At 49.7% G+C, this 16,632-nt stretch overlaps 8 protein-coding genes across 8 annotated transcripts; 2 read left to right on the top strand and 6 right to left on the bottom strand.

Moving 5' to 3' along the window:
- Positions 1-530: 530 nt before the first annotated feature.
- Positions 531-1,786, bottom strand: EI90DRAFT_2314294 (uncharacterized protein). Its single transcript, XM_039052864.1, has 3 exons — positions 1,748-1,786; positions 1,404-1,696; positions 531-1,346 (listed from the first exon to the last, which is right to left on the bottom strand). Exons 2-3 carry the CDS (start codon positions 1,473-1,475, stop codon positions 669-671), a joined length of 750 nt encoding a protein of 249 aa, XP_038921574.1. The 5' UTR covers positions 1,476-1,696; positions 1,748-1,786; the 3' UTR covers positions 531-668.
- Positions 1,787-3,862: 2,076 nt separating this feature from the next.
- EI90DRAFT_3243071 (uncharacterized protein) lies at positions 3,863-5,525 on the bottom strand (the record flags this gene model as incomplete). The annotated part of the gene is made up of 6 exons (XM_039066541.1): positions 5,333-5,525; positions 4,993-5,143; positions 4,812-4,929; positions 4,646-4,730; positions 4,118-4,506; positions 3,863-4,015 (listed from the first exon to the last, which is right to left on the bottom strand). The coding sequence occupies exons 1-6, from the start codon at positions 5,397-5,399 to the stop codon at positions 3,863-3,865; spliced, it is 963 nt and encodes a 320-aa protein (XP_038921573.1). The 5' UTR covers positions 5,400-5,525.
- Positions 5,526-6,767: 1,242 nt separating this feature from the next.
- EI90DRAFT_3286357 (uncharacterized protein) lies at positions 6,768-7,356 on the top strand. The gene is made up of 2 exons (XM_039067008.1): positions 6,768-6,979; positions 7,026-7,356. Exons 1-2 carry the CDS (start codon positions 6,782-6,784, stop codon positions 7,347-7,349), a joined length of 522 nt encoding a protein of 173 aa, XP_038921572.1. The 5' UTR covers positions 6,768-6,781; the 3' UTR covers positions 7,350-7,356.
- A 162-nt stretch (positions 7,357-7,518) lies between these two features.
- EI90DRAFT_3038688 (Sas10 C-terminal domain-containing protein) lies at positions 7,519-9,948 on the bottom strand. Its single transcript, XM_039058881.1, has 6 exons — positions 9,932-9,948; positions 9,357-9,864; positions 9,151-9,309; positions 9,044-9,099; positions 8,011-8,986; positions 7,519-7,955 (listed from the first exon to the last, which is right to left on the bottom strand). The coding sequence occupies exons 2-6, from the start codon at positions 9,767-9,769 to the stop codon at positions 7,688-7,690; spliced, it is 1,872 nt and encodes a 623-aa protein (XP_038921571.1). The 5' UTR covers positions 9,770-9,864; positions 9,932-9,948; the 3' UTR covers positions 7,519-7,687.
- EI90DRAFT_3038687 (uncharacterized protein) lies at positions 9,774-11,470 on the bottom strand. Its single transcript, XM_039058880.1, has 6 exons — positions 11,361-11,470; positions 11,080-11,305; positions 10,964-11,031; positions 10,366-10,896; positions 9,932-10,306; positions 9,774-9,864 (listed from the first exon to the last, which is right to left on the bottom strand). Exons 1-5 carry the CDS (start codon positions 11,452-11,454, stop codon positions 10,170-10,172), a joined length of 1,056 nt encoding a protein of 351 aa, XP_038921570.1. The 5' UTR covers positions 11,455-11,470; the 3' UTR covers positions 9,774-9,864; positions 9,932-10,169.
- EI90DRAFT_2313675 (uncharacterized protein) lies at positions 11,076-12,215 on the bottom strand. Its single transcript, XM_039052863.1, has 2 exons — positions 11,361-12,215; positions 11,076-11,305 (listed from the first exon to the last, which is right to left on the bottom strand). The coding sequence occupies exon 1, from the start codon at positions 12,084-12,086 to the stop codon at positions 11,544-11,546; it is 543 nt and encodes a 180-aa protein (XP_038921569.1). The 5' UTR covers positions 12,087-12,215; the 3' UTR covers positions 11,076-11,305; positions 11,361-11,543.
- Positions 12,216-12,460: 245 nt separating this feature from the next.
- EI90DRAFT_3144133 (armadillo-type protein) lies at positions 12,461-14,930 on the top strand (the record flags this gene model as incomplete). Its single annotated transcript, XM_039065101.1, has 11 exons — positions 12,461-12,566; positions 12,624-12,732; positions 12,783-12,853; positions 12,906-13,034; positions 13,086-13,373; positions 13,429-13,561; positions 13,630-13,739; positions 13,793-14,049; positions 14,100-14,195; positions 14,248-14,523; positions 14,589-14,930. 11 exons carry the CDS (start codon positions 12,461-12,463, stop codon positions 14,928-14,930), a joined length of 1,917 nt encoding a protein of 638 aa, XP_038921568.1.
- A 571-nt stretch (positions 14,931-15,501) lies between these two features.
- On the bottom strand, positions 15,502-16,257 carry EI90DRAFT_3012873 (uncharacterized protein; the record flags this gene model as incomplete). The annotated part of the gene is made up of 5 exons (XM_039056602.1): positions 15,502-15,769; positions 15,825-15,829; positions 15,861-16,017; positions 16,049-16,164; positions 16,219-16,257. 5 exons carry the CDS (start codon positions 16,255-16,257, stop codon positions 15,502-15,504), a joined length of 585 nt encoding a protein of 194 aa, XP_038921567.1.
- Between the last annotated feature and the right edge of the window lie 375 nt (positions 16,258-16,632).

Here is a 16,632-nt window from a genome sequence, read left to right as displayed (position 1 = left end):
GTTTACAAGAACAGATAGCCAGGTTTGCACGGACGGCCCACGTAAATCCCATTATAAGCCCTTCGGCGCTAAGGAGTGGCTTGCCAGTCATATCAACGTAGCGTGAGCCTGATAGCTAAACGAAGTAGATGGGAGCATTTGTCCTGTCCACCGAAGAGTTTGCAATCTGCACACCAATTCTCACTCAACTCAAGGCATGCAACTTCTGACACACGCGCAGGAACATAACATATCAATGCAGAGTTGGTGAGTCGCGTCCCCAAAACGCAATCGGATTAAAAATTAAACTGACGGTTGCACTCACAATCCTGGCAAAAAAAATCAAGCAGGTTACATGTAAATCATATCTATTCGCAGCAACGCAAACCAGTGCGATATTAATTTCTTCTTGAGGAACATTGATGAAATGTGATTAGACTGGGTTAACTAGGGTAGTTGGAGTCGAATATGCCGGACTAGAGGATGGTCCCTTGGGTGATGAAGCCCTACCTGCAAATATCCGCACTCGTGCTACGCCGAGTAAGTTTTGAGACTTCAAATGGATTAATTGATATCGTAGGATAGAACGTCCAATAAACCCATAAGGCTGCGATAAATAACAATAATGCACGATCAGAGAAGTCCCGCAGGACACTCTGTGTAACTTCCGAGACCAGAATGCGAAATCTTCAGGACCAAAGAGAATGGAACGGTCCATCATTGGTACGTAAGTACGGCAAATTACCATGGGGTATATGATCCCAGCGCATGTAGTCAAACCCATCTCCTGCTGAAAGCTCAACTCCAACACCTAGTGGCGTTCTCAGCCTTCGAAATCTATCACTAAGCTGATATGCATCACGATCCTCCATCACGAAGATGACACTGCGGACGGGAGGTACCCGGGAGAGTACCAAAGCGGTCATGTCTGCTAAGATTTGATCCGTCGGCAAGACAGCAGGAGGTTGGGAATGGGTGGGCAGGGGAACTTGCTGTGGGTCACCAAAAAGGATCGGAATGGACATGTGATTTGTGCCAGGGTCTGGCGCAGGCAGGGTCGGCGCACCCGACGGGCTCGATATGAATGTCTGATCGACATTGGGGAGCGAGTCGTCAACAACAGGTCCTCCAGGGAGGGTTTGTGGGTAGCGAGTATGATCGAATTGCGACGCAGGAGCCGAGGATCCGGTGCTATTCAGCATCGTCACTGGGGGCTGATTGATCGGAGCGATAAGGGGTCCAGGCGCAACCACAGTGGGGACAGTGGTCCTCCCCCCAGACTGAGCTGTGGTACCGGCGCCGATCTTGTCTGCATTGGGTGAGCGATGACGGGTGAGCGATAGATCTTGGCCTGCTATATGACCTAACTAAGAGATATTTGGGGGATAAATATACTTCCGAAGCATTCTGCCAACAAGACTTGCCTGCTCTCGACCGTAGACAGCCGCCCATTGATCGAGGAATGTGTATGGATCGAAACTAGGTCCATAAGACATCGGAGGAATCGTGAGCGCCGTTCCGGCAGAGAGTCGGTTGATAAATGCATTGATTGACTGGCACAAAGGGGAATCTGGCTGATGTCGACCTGGATCTCGAGTAAGAGAGTCATATCCCACCGACAAGATCTACATAACTTACGTCGAGAGGAACGAGTCCGGCGATGCGACGCGACTTGGTCCTTGAAGACAGTGATGCAAAAATTAAGCAAGCGATCATCCTGCGAATTCGTAAGTGGCGATTCCAATTGTTAGAAAGTCCCGCGGCGCACATTCAACCAATTTGGCATCTGGCCACCGCTGTGACGACAAGCGATCCCTAGCCTCTGACATTCACTGCATGCGCCATTGGCTTCGTCATCGGCTTTGGCGGACATTCTGGGAGTACAATCAGTGTCGCTAGCCGATTGTGGAACGAGCGAAGAATACGAACTCTTCTTTCTAATACGACAAGTTAGACATCCAAACCCGGACATTCTAAGAGTTAGGCTGAAGCAGCTCTATAGATAGACTTGAGAGTTTCTTCAGGATTGAGTGAGGTGGGGCATCCGTCTTATAACTTTGTAATCAGACTACCCGTCTGGGTATCGTCGAGTCATCCCACAGAAGATGAACGCAATGTGTTGATGCATGGAGGGAGCTGCATGTCTGGCACAGCACCTGGATTCTATTGGGCGCGCGGAGAGACGAGATGGCGGCAACGGTCTCCAGCCCAACGGCGAGCGGCATACTCCGGAACCCAATTAGGGAACGACCGAGCGACCGACTCGAGAAGGGGTCTTACTTATGCTTCCATCGAGGCCTGGTAATAGGAATCGATGGGCTGGGGCTTATGTTGGGGTTACACCCACAAACACATTAAGAAATAACCGGGGCAAATGCTTCAGATGGGTTATTTAACATGGGCAAGACGGGTGGCAACGCATTTCGAAGCCTGCTTGCTCGGGTTGTGAGGGCGCCCGACGTATACTCGCACAGTATACCCGCGACCTTAAAAGTGGACACGCAGCGCTTAATTCCCAGATCCGCAAGGACAAGGGCTTGAACCAGTGACTAAAGCGTGGCAGATGCAGTACGACACCTCGTGCTATGATGTATGGGCAGCCTGGAATGGCCATCATGCGCTGCACAGGGCTGAAGCGCCTCACACGTCATTCAGCGTACTGAGGACTGTATGGGCACTGGAACACGAGGGGAGTGTAGTCAATAATGGCAAGGGGTTATCAATACAAGGCGGTGACCGGCATTACGCAGGACAGGGCGGCCCCAGTTCAAGCGGGACGTCGCGCTAGTCGGGACCAGGTCGGGGAGCCGCCCAAGCGACAAGCGAAAATAATCTATTTATCCCAGCGCGACTCAATTTAGAGCATTGATGCCAAAGGATTCAGGACGACGCAACTCATGCTGAACGAGCTTTGATGCGGTGGACAGCGATCTCCACCAGAAAGGTTGGGAAATGGGGGAAGATGGCATACCCATTAAAAAAAAACAACATCTGGCTTTATGTAGGACGAGAACACCCTTCCTTTAGATTCTGAAGCAACTGAGAAAGCACCGAGCAAATGACAACATTCACTGAGATCCCCGATTAGCTCCAAAAAAAGCTGCGCGGAGCATTCAAAGGAGTCCAGGGAGTGCGTCGGGCCGTGGAAATGAGTCAAGGGAATAGCATCTGACTCGCCAGGGGCAACAACGACTCATTTTACGGAAGCACTTGTGCTTGTGGCATGGGCACTTGCGGTAGTGTTTTGAAGGCCGGAGCTTTTCAGAAATGGAATGCCCTCCCGTAGCACGTTGAACACATGCTGCCAGCACGCGCGCATCAGCACATCAAAGTGACCACGTTGTGAACGTGCAGCGAGTCGTGGCCATTTGAATTGCTGATGCACACATATTGGCAATCCAAATCTTCCGGCCCTGCGTGGCTCGCATGGTATCCGCGTGCCCCAGGACAAATTAATTGCCGCGCGGATGGGCGACAGTTTTGGGCAACGTCGCACAGGGGTGTGCATTGCGGTCGCCATGTCCTTATTTGGGAGAAGGTCATCGTGCGTTGTGCATGGATGCGGCGGCCTCTTTAGATGGCACCAGAGTGGCTCGGTCACGACGGACCACACCGAGAATGCATGTCTGCTGACCTACTCTATACGACTCGACGCACTCTGGAGTGCTCCCGTGCTCGCGTGGTCAGACATGAACCCAGCACATCCTGCATATTCCGCGAGCTAGAGCTAGCCCTACCGTGACACAACAGCTAATATGACCTTTATCACATAGTCAGATCATTAAAAAGCCGCATATGGAAGCGACTACAATCGATTAAGTTGCTTTGCTCATTATTACATAGCAAATGTCGATCCCGCCGTAATAGTGTTCCGAAAGACAGTTCACCGCTTCTTCACAACGCCAATGTCTTTGGCCACGAGTTTTCTGCCGATAAGACTACGACTTGTGGAAATAGAAGGCAGGAGGGCACCCTGCTTCTTGAGAGAATTTCGCAGCAATGATGATGCAAGCTTGGATGTGACTTTGGGCGGTACCTTCAGAGACGAATGTGACGTTTCATTCCCTCCGAGCTTAGTCACGCGAATGGTGTCTTCAGGGCTGGCGACCCTCTCCCCGCCTTTGGAGCCAGAGCTAACACCATTGATGCCCAAGTGACCATAGTTGGAATCAAACTTTTTCTGCCGAACTTCCTCTTCCATCTCCCATTCCCTTCTACTTCTGACCCATTCCTCTTTTGCCTCCTCTCTAACGTCGTCCTCCTTGACGAGGTGAAGCTCTTCGGGCAGCGCAAACTTATCTCGAACTGCTTTCTCTTCATCCTCTGCGCGTTTCTCTGCCTTTTTGATTTTACGGAAGGTCTTACGCAAGGAAGATGAGAGCGCGTAAGGATTCGCATTACGACGCTCAGAAAGCTCTTGGAGGGTACTGAGGCGAGGTCGAGTGACTTCGATGAGAGTGGTTTCCGCCGCAACCGTCTTCTCCACCGCAGCGAAGGCATCGGACGGTTGGGAGGGACCAGCGGTGTCTAGATGGAGTCACGACGAAAATGATATATAGTTTGTATGCAATATTGGGACACGAAATCCGAGGATGGATGATCCCGGTAGTGAATGTGTAAGCTTGAGTGAATTCGGCAATTGTAAGCGGGTGGGCAGGTAATTTACCATGCACAGCAAAGCCTCCAGCTTCAGCTGGGTCCCAGTCCTGCTCCTGTTTTCGCGCACCTGACACCACAACGTATGCAGTGTTCTGGCATCATGTATCAGCCTCAGCTTAGGGAGAGACCCGGTGGAAACAGTACCTTAGGGTCTGTTTGGATCTCAAACCAACTCCGCACAGATGACATTTGCACCGAAAAGACCAGATCGGTGTAGAATAATAATTCCCTACTTTCTTCTTTTCTGCATTGTATCGAACGCCCATACCAATATGATTATTGCAAGTCCCGCTGCAAATGATAATGTGATGTGAGAATCTGCGAAGTGCGCAATCACGATGAGCGCTTACTCACCACCATATGTTGAATGGGAGCTCGAAACGAACAATTAGGACCCCCTTGTCAATTTTTCGAGCCCTGTCACCAAGCGCGTGCTTCCCATGATATTCGTTTAGGGTCCCATGCTTTTGCGGATCGAAGTCTGGCGGATAATATCTGTTGAAACCTTGCCTAAATGACTGGTCAAAAAGGCAGGGACAAGCTTGACACAGAGAGGCTAGTACATGCTGCTTGCTCACTTGCACCAAGCAACAAACGGGGAGAGTATACGGGTTCGGATCTCCAGGGAGTTGAGTCAAAGGTCCGTTAGGTTAATGAGCCACGTGTTCTTTCTGCAATTTATTTGTTTTATCACATGTCTCCTTCACCGAGTGCCACCCAACAATTTGAGAGGTTATTCTCTCGGAATTACGTGCTGGCATGTGCCCCTTCCCTGTTGCTGGCGTTCGAGTCGTGGCTTTGAGCGTTTTTTTTTTGAACGGTTCAACAAAAATTAAGTCATGCCATGCTGAAGCACTTCACAGTATTGACTCCCAAAGCCGCTTGCAGACAGTTCTACTAAAGGCAGGGGAATCCCGCGCACTTGCCTCTCCTGCATTGCACACGATGTGACACAACACACATTACTGATTGCACAGATAGTAGCCAGACTTATTGGTTTCGTGCACAGGGCCGTTTCACCAGTCGCCCAATTTTGTACCGGTATCTGCAAGCAGCCGGTAGATTTCCATGTGGTGGCTACTCACCTATATACGGGTGGTTGATAGATTCTCCAGCTTACTGAAATTGAAGTGCTGAATCGAAGCCCGTGGCCTTTGTGCATATTGGATACTCCTTCGTCTTGGCCGAACCGATGGAGCGTTATGTAACCTGCCCAACCGAGCCCGAATGCAATCATCCCTCAACCCTCCAAACTGTACCAGAGTAATGAGCCAACCTGTTATCGCGTTTCCGATTTAGGGTTCGGCTCTCCGAACCGAACCACAGCATTCCGTAGGACCCTAGTCGATGACTCGTATTTTGACCCACGATCAGCCACCGCGCATCTTTCTGCTTACTTTAAATGCTTTGTCAGGGCATTGACGATCTTAACCACCAAAGCTTTAATGAACTCCTTTTTGCAATGGCTGGCCTACGGTTCGTCCGGCAGTAGTCTGTTTCTCTCCCAGTTGTAGATCTTTCTGTTTATAATCTTGTCGGCTGGTGGTTTCCAGCCATTTCATGTCCATGTGTCTCCCAAGTACAATGCATTTGATTTTTCATGTCTTGGCAATAGCTTTCTAAGTTATGTCGGCCATCCCATCGCCGTTCTTTTTAAAGCGCCCAAAGGTAAGCGACAAAGATCACTATCCCCCTTCTGCGGATCTGCTTGAGCTGGTACATGACCTTGAGCTTTGCAGGCTGCGCTCCTTGTCGCATTCGCAAGAAGGCAAGTGAATATCCTCACTCAGGTCCACCTGTTCTGACATTTGCCTTCGTAATAAGAAATGTCCAATTGGCGCCAACGCGCAAGCCCGGTGTAACGAATGCGAACGCCTCGGCATTCCTTGTGGGGGATATGGTCTGAAGCTTCCACCATGGACGAAGGTAGTGCCACCCCAGTCACTTTGTACTGGGCCGTAATGACTTCAGTGTTTCGAACATTCATCTAGAATCCTGATCAGCTTCGGCTTTACAAGGACAGTATCAGCAAGATTATCAGAGCCCGCCCCCGAAGACCTAGACACGAGAAAGGTTTCTTTCAGTTTCACCAACGTTGTCAGACCATCAACATCATCAATGCAACTTAGAACAGAGAAACTATATGGTAAATAGCATCTGTAATGACCTCATCCGGAATGTTAATGTGCACTGGCGGCAGGCACCTGTTTTATCACTTCCAATGTCGCCCCCTGGCGAATCCAGGCAGAATGCTCCCCTGTTCGTCCCTTCTCCGCCTCTGCAGTGTTGGTGCAGAGACAGAGCTCCATCGGAAGCAGAGCATCCGGATCGCCGAGAGGAGGTGCTGATCTACCAAATCTAAATGCCTATCCTATCTTACCTCTCAGGAAGCTTACCCGCTGTTGCCGGACCGGAATATTACGCCCACGTTCATGTTGGAAGTGTTCTCGCAACTGATTGCGCCCGCCCCCAATTGGAGAGTCATCCAGAATTATTGCAGCACATTCCGACACACACCCCCTCCTCGCCCAGATGCTCCTGTCCCATCTGTATCCGTGTTCAGTCTTTTCTCGAATTATGTGTCTTCGCACTACCCTTCCATTCGTGTCATTCTGGATGCCGGCGATGCGGATGAGGCCTCGATGATGTCTCTCCGTCAGGAACTCGCTCAGGAGACTGTTGACGGCAGGCAATTCGTCCTTGCAGTGTAGACCACTGACGGATATGATGAACACACGATCACAAGTGACAGGAGAACGATTCATGACTTCATTTACTCGTTATCTCAACGCATGATCAATCATACAGCCTGTGTAATTAATCCGTTTGGCTTATTTGTCCCCTTCATTTTACCATTTTCACCATTAATTGTCTCGGACTCCAGACCTCATATTAATGTCGATTTGTATTTTTTGTGCCATGGTCCAAGCCACAGCATTAGCCCCAAAAAGATCAACGACATGCCAGGATTTGCAGTATAAATAAATCGATGTTCCCAATGTTCCAATAAACACCCCATATCGACCTGGAACGAGGATATGCGCAACGACTATGTAAATTTGATACTTTTGACAGTTTTCGTGATACCAGTCTTCTCGCCATCGTATCTTCCCCCAGGGAGGCTCGCCAATCCGCCTTTGTACGTCGTCTTCTTGTGTGCTACTCTCTTTTTTGCCTTTTCGTACTGGTGTCTCTTCCTGAGGCGTGGGTTGCGGTCTGCGTTCGAGCGCTTGGGTGTTAGGCCATAGTTCTTTAATATAGCTGTGGTGGCCGATCGTGGCTTGCTATCAGGGCCTTGCTCATCTGGTACAGAACGTCTAAAGGAGTGCTGCGGTCAGCATTGACATAGGAGGCAAATAGAGGGTAGCATACTGAGGCTCAGCGCGTGCTTCAACCTCTGCTCTCTTATTTTCCTTCGACTCTCTCTTTTGTCGCTTGACAAGCTCATGGTGCTCGTCACCATCAACATCAGCATTAACAGCTCCGCCATCCGTACTGTCCCGACCCCTCTTTTTGCTATTCAGGGTGTCCACCCCACTGGCATCACTAGGAGCTCCAGGGTGAGGGTCATCACCTCCCAGTTCCATGCCGCCGACGGCAGGCTTCTTGGATGACTGTCTCTCTTTTGTATTCTGATATGGGACATCATCGTCGCCCGTCAGTGCATGTCGTCGTTTGCCCTCCCGACGACGCTGGCCACGTTCTATCTTCGCTGTGTAGAATTGGAGAGCGTTCTTCCTGGCCGCTTTTTCTTTGGCTATATGAGGATCAAGAGAAGTAGCTTCGCCAAAGGCCGACAAGTCTTCTTCGATGGGGGGTGAAGACGGATGTGGGTTAGAAGGTCCTGACGGTTTGGATGGTTCGGAAGGAATGAACTCGGATTCTTCGAGGTCGTAGGCAATTTTGGGCTTCGGTGGCGGAGATTTCGCAACAACTTTGCTCTTGTTCTTTACACCATCCGGAATAGAGCTTGCTGCTTGCCTCTCCCGGGCGCGCCTCAGGCGCTGTTTGTGGGCATCATTTCTCGCGTCAATCGTGCTCTTGTTCTTCTCCATCTCCGCAATTAGAGCCTGAATCTCTTGCTCGCTGAGGTGATGCTTCGCTCCCAGTTGAGCGTCGTCCTCGGAGATTTGACTGCCAAGGACATCATCATCGTCATCATCATCAATAGCAGAGAAACCTAGATCTTCTAGTATGCTCAGAGCATTTTTTAGTTGCCATAAACGGTCAATAACTTTTTGCGGAACGTCCTTTGCATACGTCGGGGAGTCAGAAGTAGGTCCTGAAACAGGTGTAGAGCGGACGTAGAAGTAATAAGCAAGGACAGAAGCATAGGAAAGGAGAGATTCTGTAGTGAAAAGGTCAGTTAGAGAGGGTCAACGAGGAAAGATGCCGTGATACTGACGGTGGTGTAGGTGTACCAGGGCTAATCGGGGATCGTTCTCGTCTTCCGAAGTTTGGCTTTCACGATGCGTGAGACAATAAAGGCATGGCACCCTAGTTCCAACTCACCGAGCAATGGCGGATTCGACCTTACGAAGGTTTTGCGAAACATCTTCCCACTCTCGCCCCAGAGCAAGCGCTTCTGGGCTCGTCTTCTCTAAATGCCGAAGTAAGGACTCTTTATTTTGTGGGATAAGCGTCACGTCCTGTGTGTCTTGCGCATGAGCCCTAAATCAACGTATAAGAGGCGTCACTTTAGAAGCATGACCACATACTCTGCACTACTATCTTGGCCCCGTTCGATGGCATCCAGGACTTCCTCGATTCCAAAATCATCTTCCGAGATCCCCTCCCTTGCCTTCTTTTGCAGACGGCGGCATTCATTCAGCTCCAGGGCGAGAGCCTCCTCGTCATCAGAGTCTATGTCATCAGTTGCAGCAGAAACATAGTATTCGGACTTCTTTCCCCAGCGCTCCTCCCCTGAATTGGACTCTTCTTCAGGCTCGCCCTTGCCGGGATGCCGTTTGGACGCGTTTGGCTTGCCAGATTTAGACTTTGAAGGCCCAGCACCACTTGATGACGCATAATCCTCTTCCTCTTCAACCTCATCGCCTTCGTCGTCTTCCTCCCCATTGTCATAGTACTCTTCCTCTTCCTCGTCGTCGTTGTCGCCTTCAAACTCCTTCATCCCAAATACTTCAAACTCGTTATCATAATCTTCTAGATAACTCGGACGACCAGTGTCAGCCCCATTCAGCAATATTTTGTCTCTCTCTGCATGGACTATAGGAGAAACAACAAAAAGACAGGTCATTATACAGTGACAGGATGACACTAGGCTTTACCGCACAGAGATCGATATCGTTCTTAGGTATGTCTGCTTCTGTGTCCCATCTCTTTATTCGGGCATCCTTAGGATCATATTTAGGCTTGGACGACTGTTTTGCGCCAGCCCTGGAGGATTTTCTTCGACGAACCATCGAGCCTAAACTGAAAATTCAAAGGACATTGCCGGCCTATATTCCCACGCCTCAAGCGCGCGCTTACTGCTAGGTTACAGAAGTGCAAGAATCCCACAAAGAAAGCTGTCACGATGTGTCCTTGGACCTGTTAGCATGAATATTCGCCCAACCAGAACGAGTAAACGCTTCCGCTATTCGAGCAATCTTATCCCACACATCCTGTCTGGCCGAGTCCGATATGTCTGTGCGTGAGGCCAGGGATGCTAAGATAACGATTGCATAAAACTTCAGGTCCATCTGGGAGCAGCACAATATGACGCACCAGGGGAGGTCAGAAGCGGATCAAAGGATACCGACTCGCCTGTACTCGTCTGGATGTTTAAGAAAGCACGTTCAGATTCACGGCTCATTCCACTTTGTCCGGATCCATCCTTTCTCCCAGACGGGTCTCCTGTATCAATAGATGCTGGCGGTGAGCCTACGGACGCAATCACGGGTCTTATTCCAACTGCTGCAGCTGCGTGATCAGGGCCTGATTTCCTCGTTTTCGCAAGCGGATTAGCTACCGGACTTCCGTTCTCGCTCATGAGGACTTCATCCGGTCGCGCCGATCGAGGATATGCAGGTAGAGGAGTTTTGCTGTCTGGAGCTCGGAAAACAGAGGAAGAATGCGGAAAAGCAGGCTGAGATGGCCTAGAAGGAAAATTGAGGGGGGGTAAACGCGGTTTTGATGGTAAGCGAGATGGGGTGGCATTGATACGAGATGATGGGAGGCGTCGAGACGATGACGGGGCCACGCCAGGGGTGGCTAGGGGACCTTTTGTTTTTTTTGGGGAAGGACAAACCTGACGGGCTAAATATTGAGGAAGGATATGAGGCATCGTGTGCAGCAAAGTCATACCGGCCACAGAATGGCTCACCGGTTTTCGCGCGTCTCTCTCCTGTGTCACCGGGCACATCTGGAGCATCACTGGCATCGTCACGCTTCCTATTCCCAAAAATAAATAACTACGATTCTGACGACATAGATAGTTACCTCTTTGACACCGTAGGAGGAGGTAAATTGTCGAGGTCTTTCGTATTCATCGTGGCGATGCCCCGTACTAACTGGTCATAGTTTCCGCCATAGGTCGCACCGAATTCCCTCAGCGTGATGTTGCGAGCCGCTTCTGATATCCTGGTAATACGATTGCGAGACACGAAGAGAATACGATCTAGGCATTGATCTAGCTCGATACGGATTCCTTTCAGACGTGCCTCAACTAGCAGGCGATAAGTTCCGGGTAGGCCACAATGAATATAACATATAGGCCCTACACTCAATATCAAGGTTCTCTAGTATTTGGGACTTTTCTCGCGCGGTGTAGGCCTTCTGCGGGCGCGTGCGGTTAGTCTTTGGCGTTTCGAACATGTGCGAGGACGTGACGAACTGTCACGAGACGTAACGTGACATAAAGTCACATCAAGCCAAAAACATTGAATTAAATGCGTTAATTGAACTCATGAAAACCAAACGTTCTGCCATCCAGTTATCCCAGGAACGATCAGAGGAGGATCAAGGTATTTTTTTTTTGCCACATGGACATGAGGGGGATAATCTCCACCAGACCAGGACTCCAGTCGCTTTGGAGGATCAAATGTTAAGCGCCACAGCGTCTCCCGCAAGCTCTTGCGGCAGCAGGCCCGTAAAGCCAAGAAAGAGCGAAAGGATGAACACAACAGGAAATGGAAGGGTCGTCGAACAATTGCCTCCCTAAACGATGGTAGTACTGTCCCAACCGTTTCCACCACTGAGAGGTTGGCAGATGACAACCCACCGGAGTCGAAAAAGAAGAGAAAAGTCACCTTCGACGCCTCAGGAGGTCCATCAGACCTACGCCCATTGCCAAAGCAAACGAATGGCTCATCCACCCCAAAACTCTCCATAAGTAAATCAGGAGATTCCCCTGTGGAACTCACCAGAGAAAAGAAACTCGACAAACCCAGACCATCGAACGGGCTCCCCGAGTTCGTGTTCAAAGACCCCGCAGAAGTACAAGACATCAAGAAAATCTCCTGGCTGGAAGCACAACTAGGTTTGTCGTCTGCGGGACGACAGAAGTACCGCGCCGAGTTCGATGATGATGGTCTTGGAGGTGCGTACTATCATCAAGTTAGACGGAATGAAATTTGATGCCTCGAGGATACTCAGACCTGCTCATGGGTCTTGATCACATTATCGATGGCCATTTGACTTCGAACGCGGAGCCTCCCTCTGGAGTGAGTGCTGAATATGCACTTCCTCACCGTAGACCTGACAAGGCGTCATACTGAAGTCACTGAGCGAAAATGCTGAGGATGGCCAGGACGGTGCTTCTAGTGAAGCAGCACCAGACCCAAGCGAACCGTCTGAAGAGTTATCTGGAGTAGATGGAGATATGACCCCTGCATCATCTTCTGACGATATTACGGACAATGGTGGTGAAGTTGTCTCTGAGACTACATCATTAAATGCGGAAAGTAACCAAGGAATCAATGGAACTGGTAATTATGCTCATATCTTGACCGTCAATCTTTTTCACACGGACCTGATTCTTGTAGCGAGTCGTTATGTTCCACCACATCTGCGGAATCGAGCTGATGGGACAAATACGTTGGCCTCCGCCGAGATCCTCAAACTCAAGCGCCAGCTCAAGGGATTGCTTAATCGGTGAGTCCATACCCTGTTGAATAATATTCATTTAACATATAACGCAACAGTGTGAGCGAACAAAATATGGAGACGGTTCTGGATGAGATTCTCGGCCTATATCGTAACAATAGGCGTAATGGTGCGCTTGGCTCGCATCCCTCCTGATCCGGGTACTCAACATACCATCGCAGATGTAACAACTACGATCGCGGGTCTCATTATTGAAAGCATATCATCGCACTCACAACTTCTTGATTCTTTCGTCATTTTACATGCTACTCTCGTTGCGAGCCTACACAAACTTATTGGTGTTGACTTTGGTAAGTTTGCGCTCAGAAGACTTACCTAAGCAAACATTAACCTTACTGCAGCCGCTCACCTCGTTCAGGAGACAATTACTCGTTTCGAGGACAAGTACACACTAGCCGCTTCAACGACCACCAATAATCTGGAGGAAGCCCCTGACGCAAGCAAAAACCTGGATGCCCATGCTGCGTCACTTTACTCAAAAGAGTCGACCAACCTCATCGTACTGATATCGGAACTGTACAACTTTCAAGTGATATCCTGCACCATAGTCTACGACATCATCCGTATGCTCCTGGAAAGCGAGAAGCTCACTGAAGTCAGTGTGGAGCTCGTGCTCAAAATGGCGAGAAGTGAACTTGACATTGCGGAATGTGACAAACCATTGATTTTGACCTTGGTGAATAGATTCCGGGGCCCAACTTCGGACTGATGACCCCCTGGCTCTCAAAGACATTACAGAAATGGTACTCAAGAAAGTTGGAGACGGGCCAGATGGGCTTCGCCAGCTTGGGCAAGTAATTCACTCCAACTTCAGTCGGTCAGCTGCTGATAGGGCGCATTTTGTTCTAGTTCTCGTGCAAGGTTTATGATCGAGACATTGACTAGCCTCAAAACCGGGAAGGGAAAACAATCTCATGTTCAAGCAAATGTTCCCGGAGGTGATTCCATTCAGAGGCTACGGAAGTTCCTATCTGGGCTTGCAAAGAGAAGACATGGTAAGCAAGCGTGTTGGGATCACCCATTTGAACCTGACGTGTTAGCATCATAGTGGTCGCGCATGAGCCATTGAATATTTCACTGGCTGACCTTCACTCATCTCACAAAAAGGGGAAGTGGTGGCTTGTAGGGGCTGCCTGGGCAGGCGATCCCCTCGTCGAAGCTCAAGAGCGACACAGAGAGCAACACGCAGCCAAGACAACGTCTGTAGAAGCGAGTGAGGCGTCCGTCCTCCTCAAAGTGGCAAGGAAGCAGGGCATGAACACCGATATACGACGCAGCATATTTGTGGTGCTCATGAGCAGTGAAGTGGGTTGATATTACTCTGTAACTGAGCAAACCCTGACTCGGAACTACAGGACTACATTGATGCGTGTGACCGCATTGGACAGTTGCCTCTCAAAGATTCGCACCAGAGTGAGATTATTCGGGTCCTCCTACAGTGCCTCGGGAATGTAAGTCCCGTACTGTATCTTGCACCAGCCCAAATGTGACCGGTTCCAATAGGAAAAATCTTACAACCCCTACTATACAATGGTCGGTCAACAGCTGGCATCGACTGCTCATTCATCGCAACGTTTTTCTATCACATTGCAATTCTGTCTCTGGGACTTTCTTAGAAGCATAGGCGAAGAGGAGGTTGGTGGAGCAGCTGTCCTCCAGAACTCCCGAGAGAGTGACAGTGGAGAGTCCAAAGCCGCTTCATTGACTAAAATCCAAAACATTGCGTCCGCTTATGCATGGTGGACTTGTCGGGGAGTGGCGGAGCTGTCAATGTTGAAAGTAAGGGTTCATGACTGTTGTCGGATGACGTTATCTGACCTCTATCTGCTACCTATTGCGACCAGGCTGTGAATTTCGTAAAGTTAAAGCCCCAAGGACAAGAGTTCTTCAAGACATTTTTCATACAAATCTTCGTGGGGGCACAGGCCCGTGCCCCAGCAGCATCATACCTCTCCTCCACATCCCCTCACATCCCTGATACCAACAATAACTCAATCATCCTCAAAAACTTATTTTTTGACATTGCTGAAAAGAATGCCTCTCTTGCTCGTGGACTTCATTATTATCTTCGGCAGAATCATTTGGAGCGAGAAGTCAAGACTGCTGACTTCAAACGGTTGTTAGAGTGGTCGGTGGATGTTGCGAAGCAGTGCTTGAAGGATGGTTTGGAGACGTCCGCATCATGACCCATCACATCTAACTTCGGCATAATTCGGTGTACTTATAATCCCCCCCCTCCCCGGCCTAAATTCTACTTTGATTACCAAGTATATCATTGATCGGCTCTGCCCATGGAGCTCACGACAACCCATCGCCTGAATTGAGGTTTCTTTAGGACTGGCAGCTGGCTCCACTTTTTGCAATTGTCCTATTTGTAAGGGGGGATCGCAATCTCCTGGCCATCAGCGCACATGAATTCTGTTCGGTGCAAGTCCACCTCAAAGAAACATGATGAAGGCGGAATCACACACGCTAGGATGGGAGGCGGCCCGAGCTTCGAATCCGCCACGCAACGTGGAACAGAGATAACCAACTTCCGCAGACAGTAATACATGTAATTCGCTAGGCGTTGAGTCCTAATGTCCGATTAAGTATCTGCAGCAGCTTCTAGCTCGCTACAATAGTGATAGTCCGATTGAACGTGAGACTCAAAAGTTCAGTGTTGATCGTCATAACGCTGACTAATTGGCTCACCTACACCCGTAGGCGAACTGTCTGGAGGTGTGTTCTCAAGCGCAGAAGTGTACTGTTTCCTAGCTAGCCATTAAGGCTTTCTTTAGCGCCGGCTCGGAGCGTGTCATCCACCTCCAGTATCACCCGCTGCACGCCGGGATACTTTGTCGTAAGGTAGGCCGAAAGTAGCGCGAACATGGGAGGGAGTCTGCTGCTCGCCAACTCGGGATAGGACCCTACTTCCAATCGGCTATTAGCCAGTTCAAACTTTTTAGAATCCGACGAAGTATTTTTCAATGTTGGAAGCGGTGGGGCCATGTGTGAAGCAATGAAGGGTGCTCTGCGAGCGAGCCTGTCCGAAATCATATGGCCTTTTCCTATTCAGACAGCAGCGCGTTGAGATTTACCATACCTAATCACTGGATCAGGATTCAAAGACACACCAATAGCGGATCGGACGCGTTCCTGACGCGTGGTGCCCATTCCCATAGAAGCTCCAAAGTCAGCTTGGCCGATTGAACAGCCACGGAGCCTCGGCCTTCTACGTCGATCAATAGCCTTGCGCGCGTCAGCGTTAAGTTGACGGCACTGTCTTGGATTCTTCAGTATTCAAATGTCTAAGTCAGCTTACTTCGATAGTGCAATGGTTTCAACACCCCTTACTTCGATCCAAGCAGGTCGGTGTGGGAAACGGTCAGCACGGCACTGACTGCAAATCCTCCTCCCGTTGAAATCAGCGGAGGATTTCTGAAACACAGATAAGAAGCTGGAATCTGAGAACGAAATCTCAAAGCACCAAACCTTCTTCCGTAACATTCGACAAGCGCGGCATCCAATCATAACGAGACTTCTAAAACAGTGAGATATGGAGGAAAAAGTGACCCAAGCACTGTGTTTGAAAGACGACTAAGACTGCAAGGCCCAAGCGATGGCGATCTTTATACTCCTGGCTAGCCCCCTAACGACAGATCAGATACAGAAAACAGCGAAGAAAGAGCGGAGCCGCGCGCAGGATGAGTAGCAGAAGGCACGAGGAACAGTATTCCTCCATGGAACTTAGTTAAGCGGGCTGCAGCCAACACTAAAACCATGAGGCTAGAATAAAATCGGAGCCTAAGTTTCATATTTGAAGGATGATCGTAGGTTCTGTCAGGAAAGACTTGGTGCGGCCTTTTTAGGTATTTCGAGTGGAAGCAGCGATGCGCTCTCATAGGC

This window comes from Cantharellus anzutake, assembly GCF_015039405.1.
Source record: "Cantharellus anzutake strain C23 chromosome Unknown EI90scaffold_6, whole genome shotgun sequence".
Taxonomy (NCBI): domain Eukaryota; kingdom Fungi; phylum Basidiomycota; class Agaricomycetes; order Cantharellales; family Hydnaceae; genus Cantharellus; species Cantharellus anzutake.
Note: the sequence above shows the minus strand (reverse complement) of the source record. Positions and strands in the feature narration are given on the sequence as shown.

What these genes read in the sequence shown, in the direction of transcription:
- EI90DRAFT_2314294 (XM_039052864.1), bottom strand. Translation starts at nt 1,475, where the DNA reads ATGTCTTATGGACCTAGTTTCGATCCATACACATTCCTCGATCAATGG. An exon ending in CTGTCTACGGTCGAGAGCAG is followed by an intron (nt 1,347 to 1,403) that starts GCAAGTCTTGTT and finishes AATATCTCTTAG; the next exon opens with TTAGGTCATATAGCAGGCCA.
- EI90DRAFT_3286357 (XM_039067008.1), top strand. Translation starts at nt 6,782, where the DNA reads ATGGTAAATAGCATCTGTAATGACCTCATCCGGAATGTTAATGTGCAC. An exon ending in ATCCGGATCGCCGAGAGGAG is followed by an intron (nt 6,980 to 7,025) that starts GTGCTGATCTAC and finishes CTTACCTCTCAG; the next exon opens with GAAGCTTACCCGCTGTTGCC.
- EI90DRAFT_3038688 (XM_039058881.1), bottom strand. Translation starts at nt 9,769, where the DNA reads ATGAAGGAGTTTGAAGGCGACAACGACGACGAGGAAGAGGAAGAGTAC. An exon ending in GTCGAATCCGCCATTGCTCG is followed by an intron (nt 9,100 to 9,150) that starts GTGAGTTGGAAC and finishes GCATCGTGAAAG; the next exon opens with CCAAACTTCGGAAGACGAGA. An exon ending in CCTGGTACACCTACACCACC is followed by an intron (nt 8,987 to 9,043) that starts GTCAGTATCACG and finishes TTTTCACTACAG; the next exon opens with AATCTCTCCTTTCCTATGCT.
- EI90DRAFT_3038687 (XM_039058880.1), bottom strand. Translation starts at nt 11,454, where the DNA reads ATGTTCGAAACGCCAAAGACTAACCGCACGCGCCCGCAGAAGGCCTAC. An exon ending in AGAGAACCTTGATATTGAGT is followed by an intron (nt 11,306 to 11,360) that starts GTAGGGCCTATA and finishes ATCGCCTGCTAG; the next exon opens with TTGAGGCACGTCTGAAAGGA. An exon ending in TCCGCTTCTGACCTCCCCTG is followed by an intron (nt 10,307 to 10,365) that starts GTGCGTCATATT and finishes TCGTTATCTTAG; the next exon opens with CATCCCTGGCCTCACGCACA.
- EI90DRAFT_2313675 (XM_039052863.1), bottom strand. Translation starts at nt 12,086, where the DNA reads ATGTCTTGTACTTCTGCGGGGTCTTTGAACACGAACTCGGGGAGCCCG.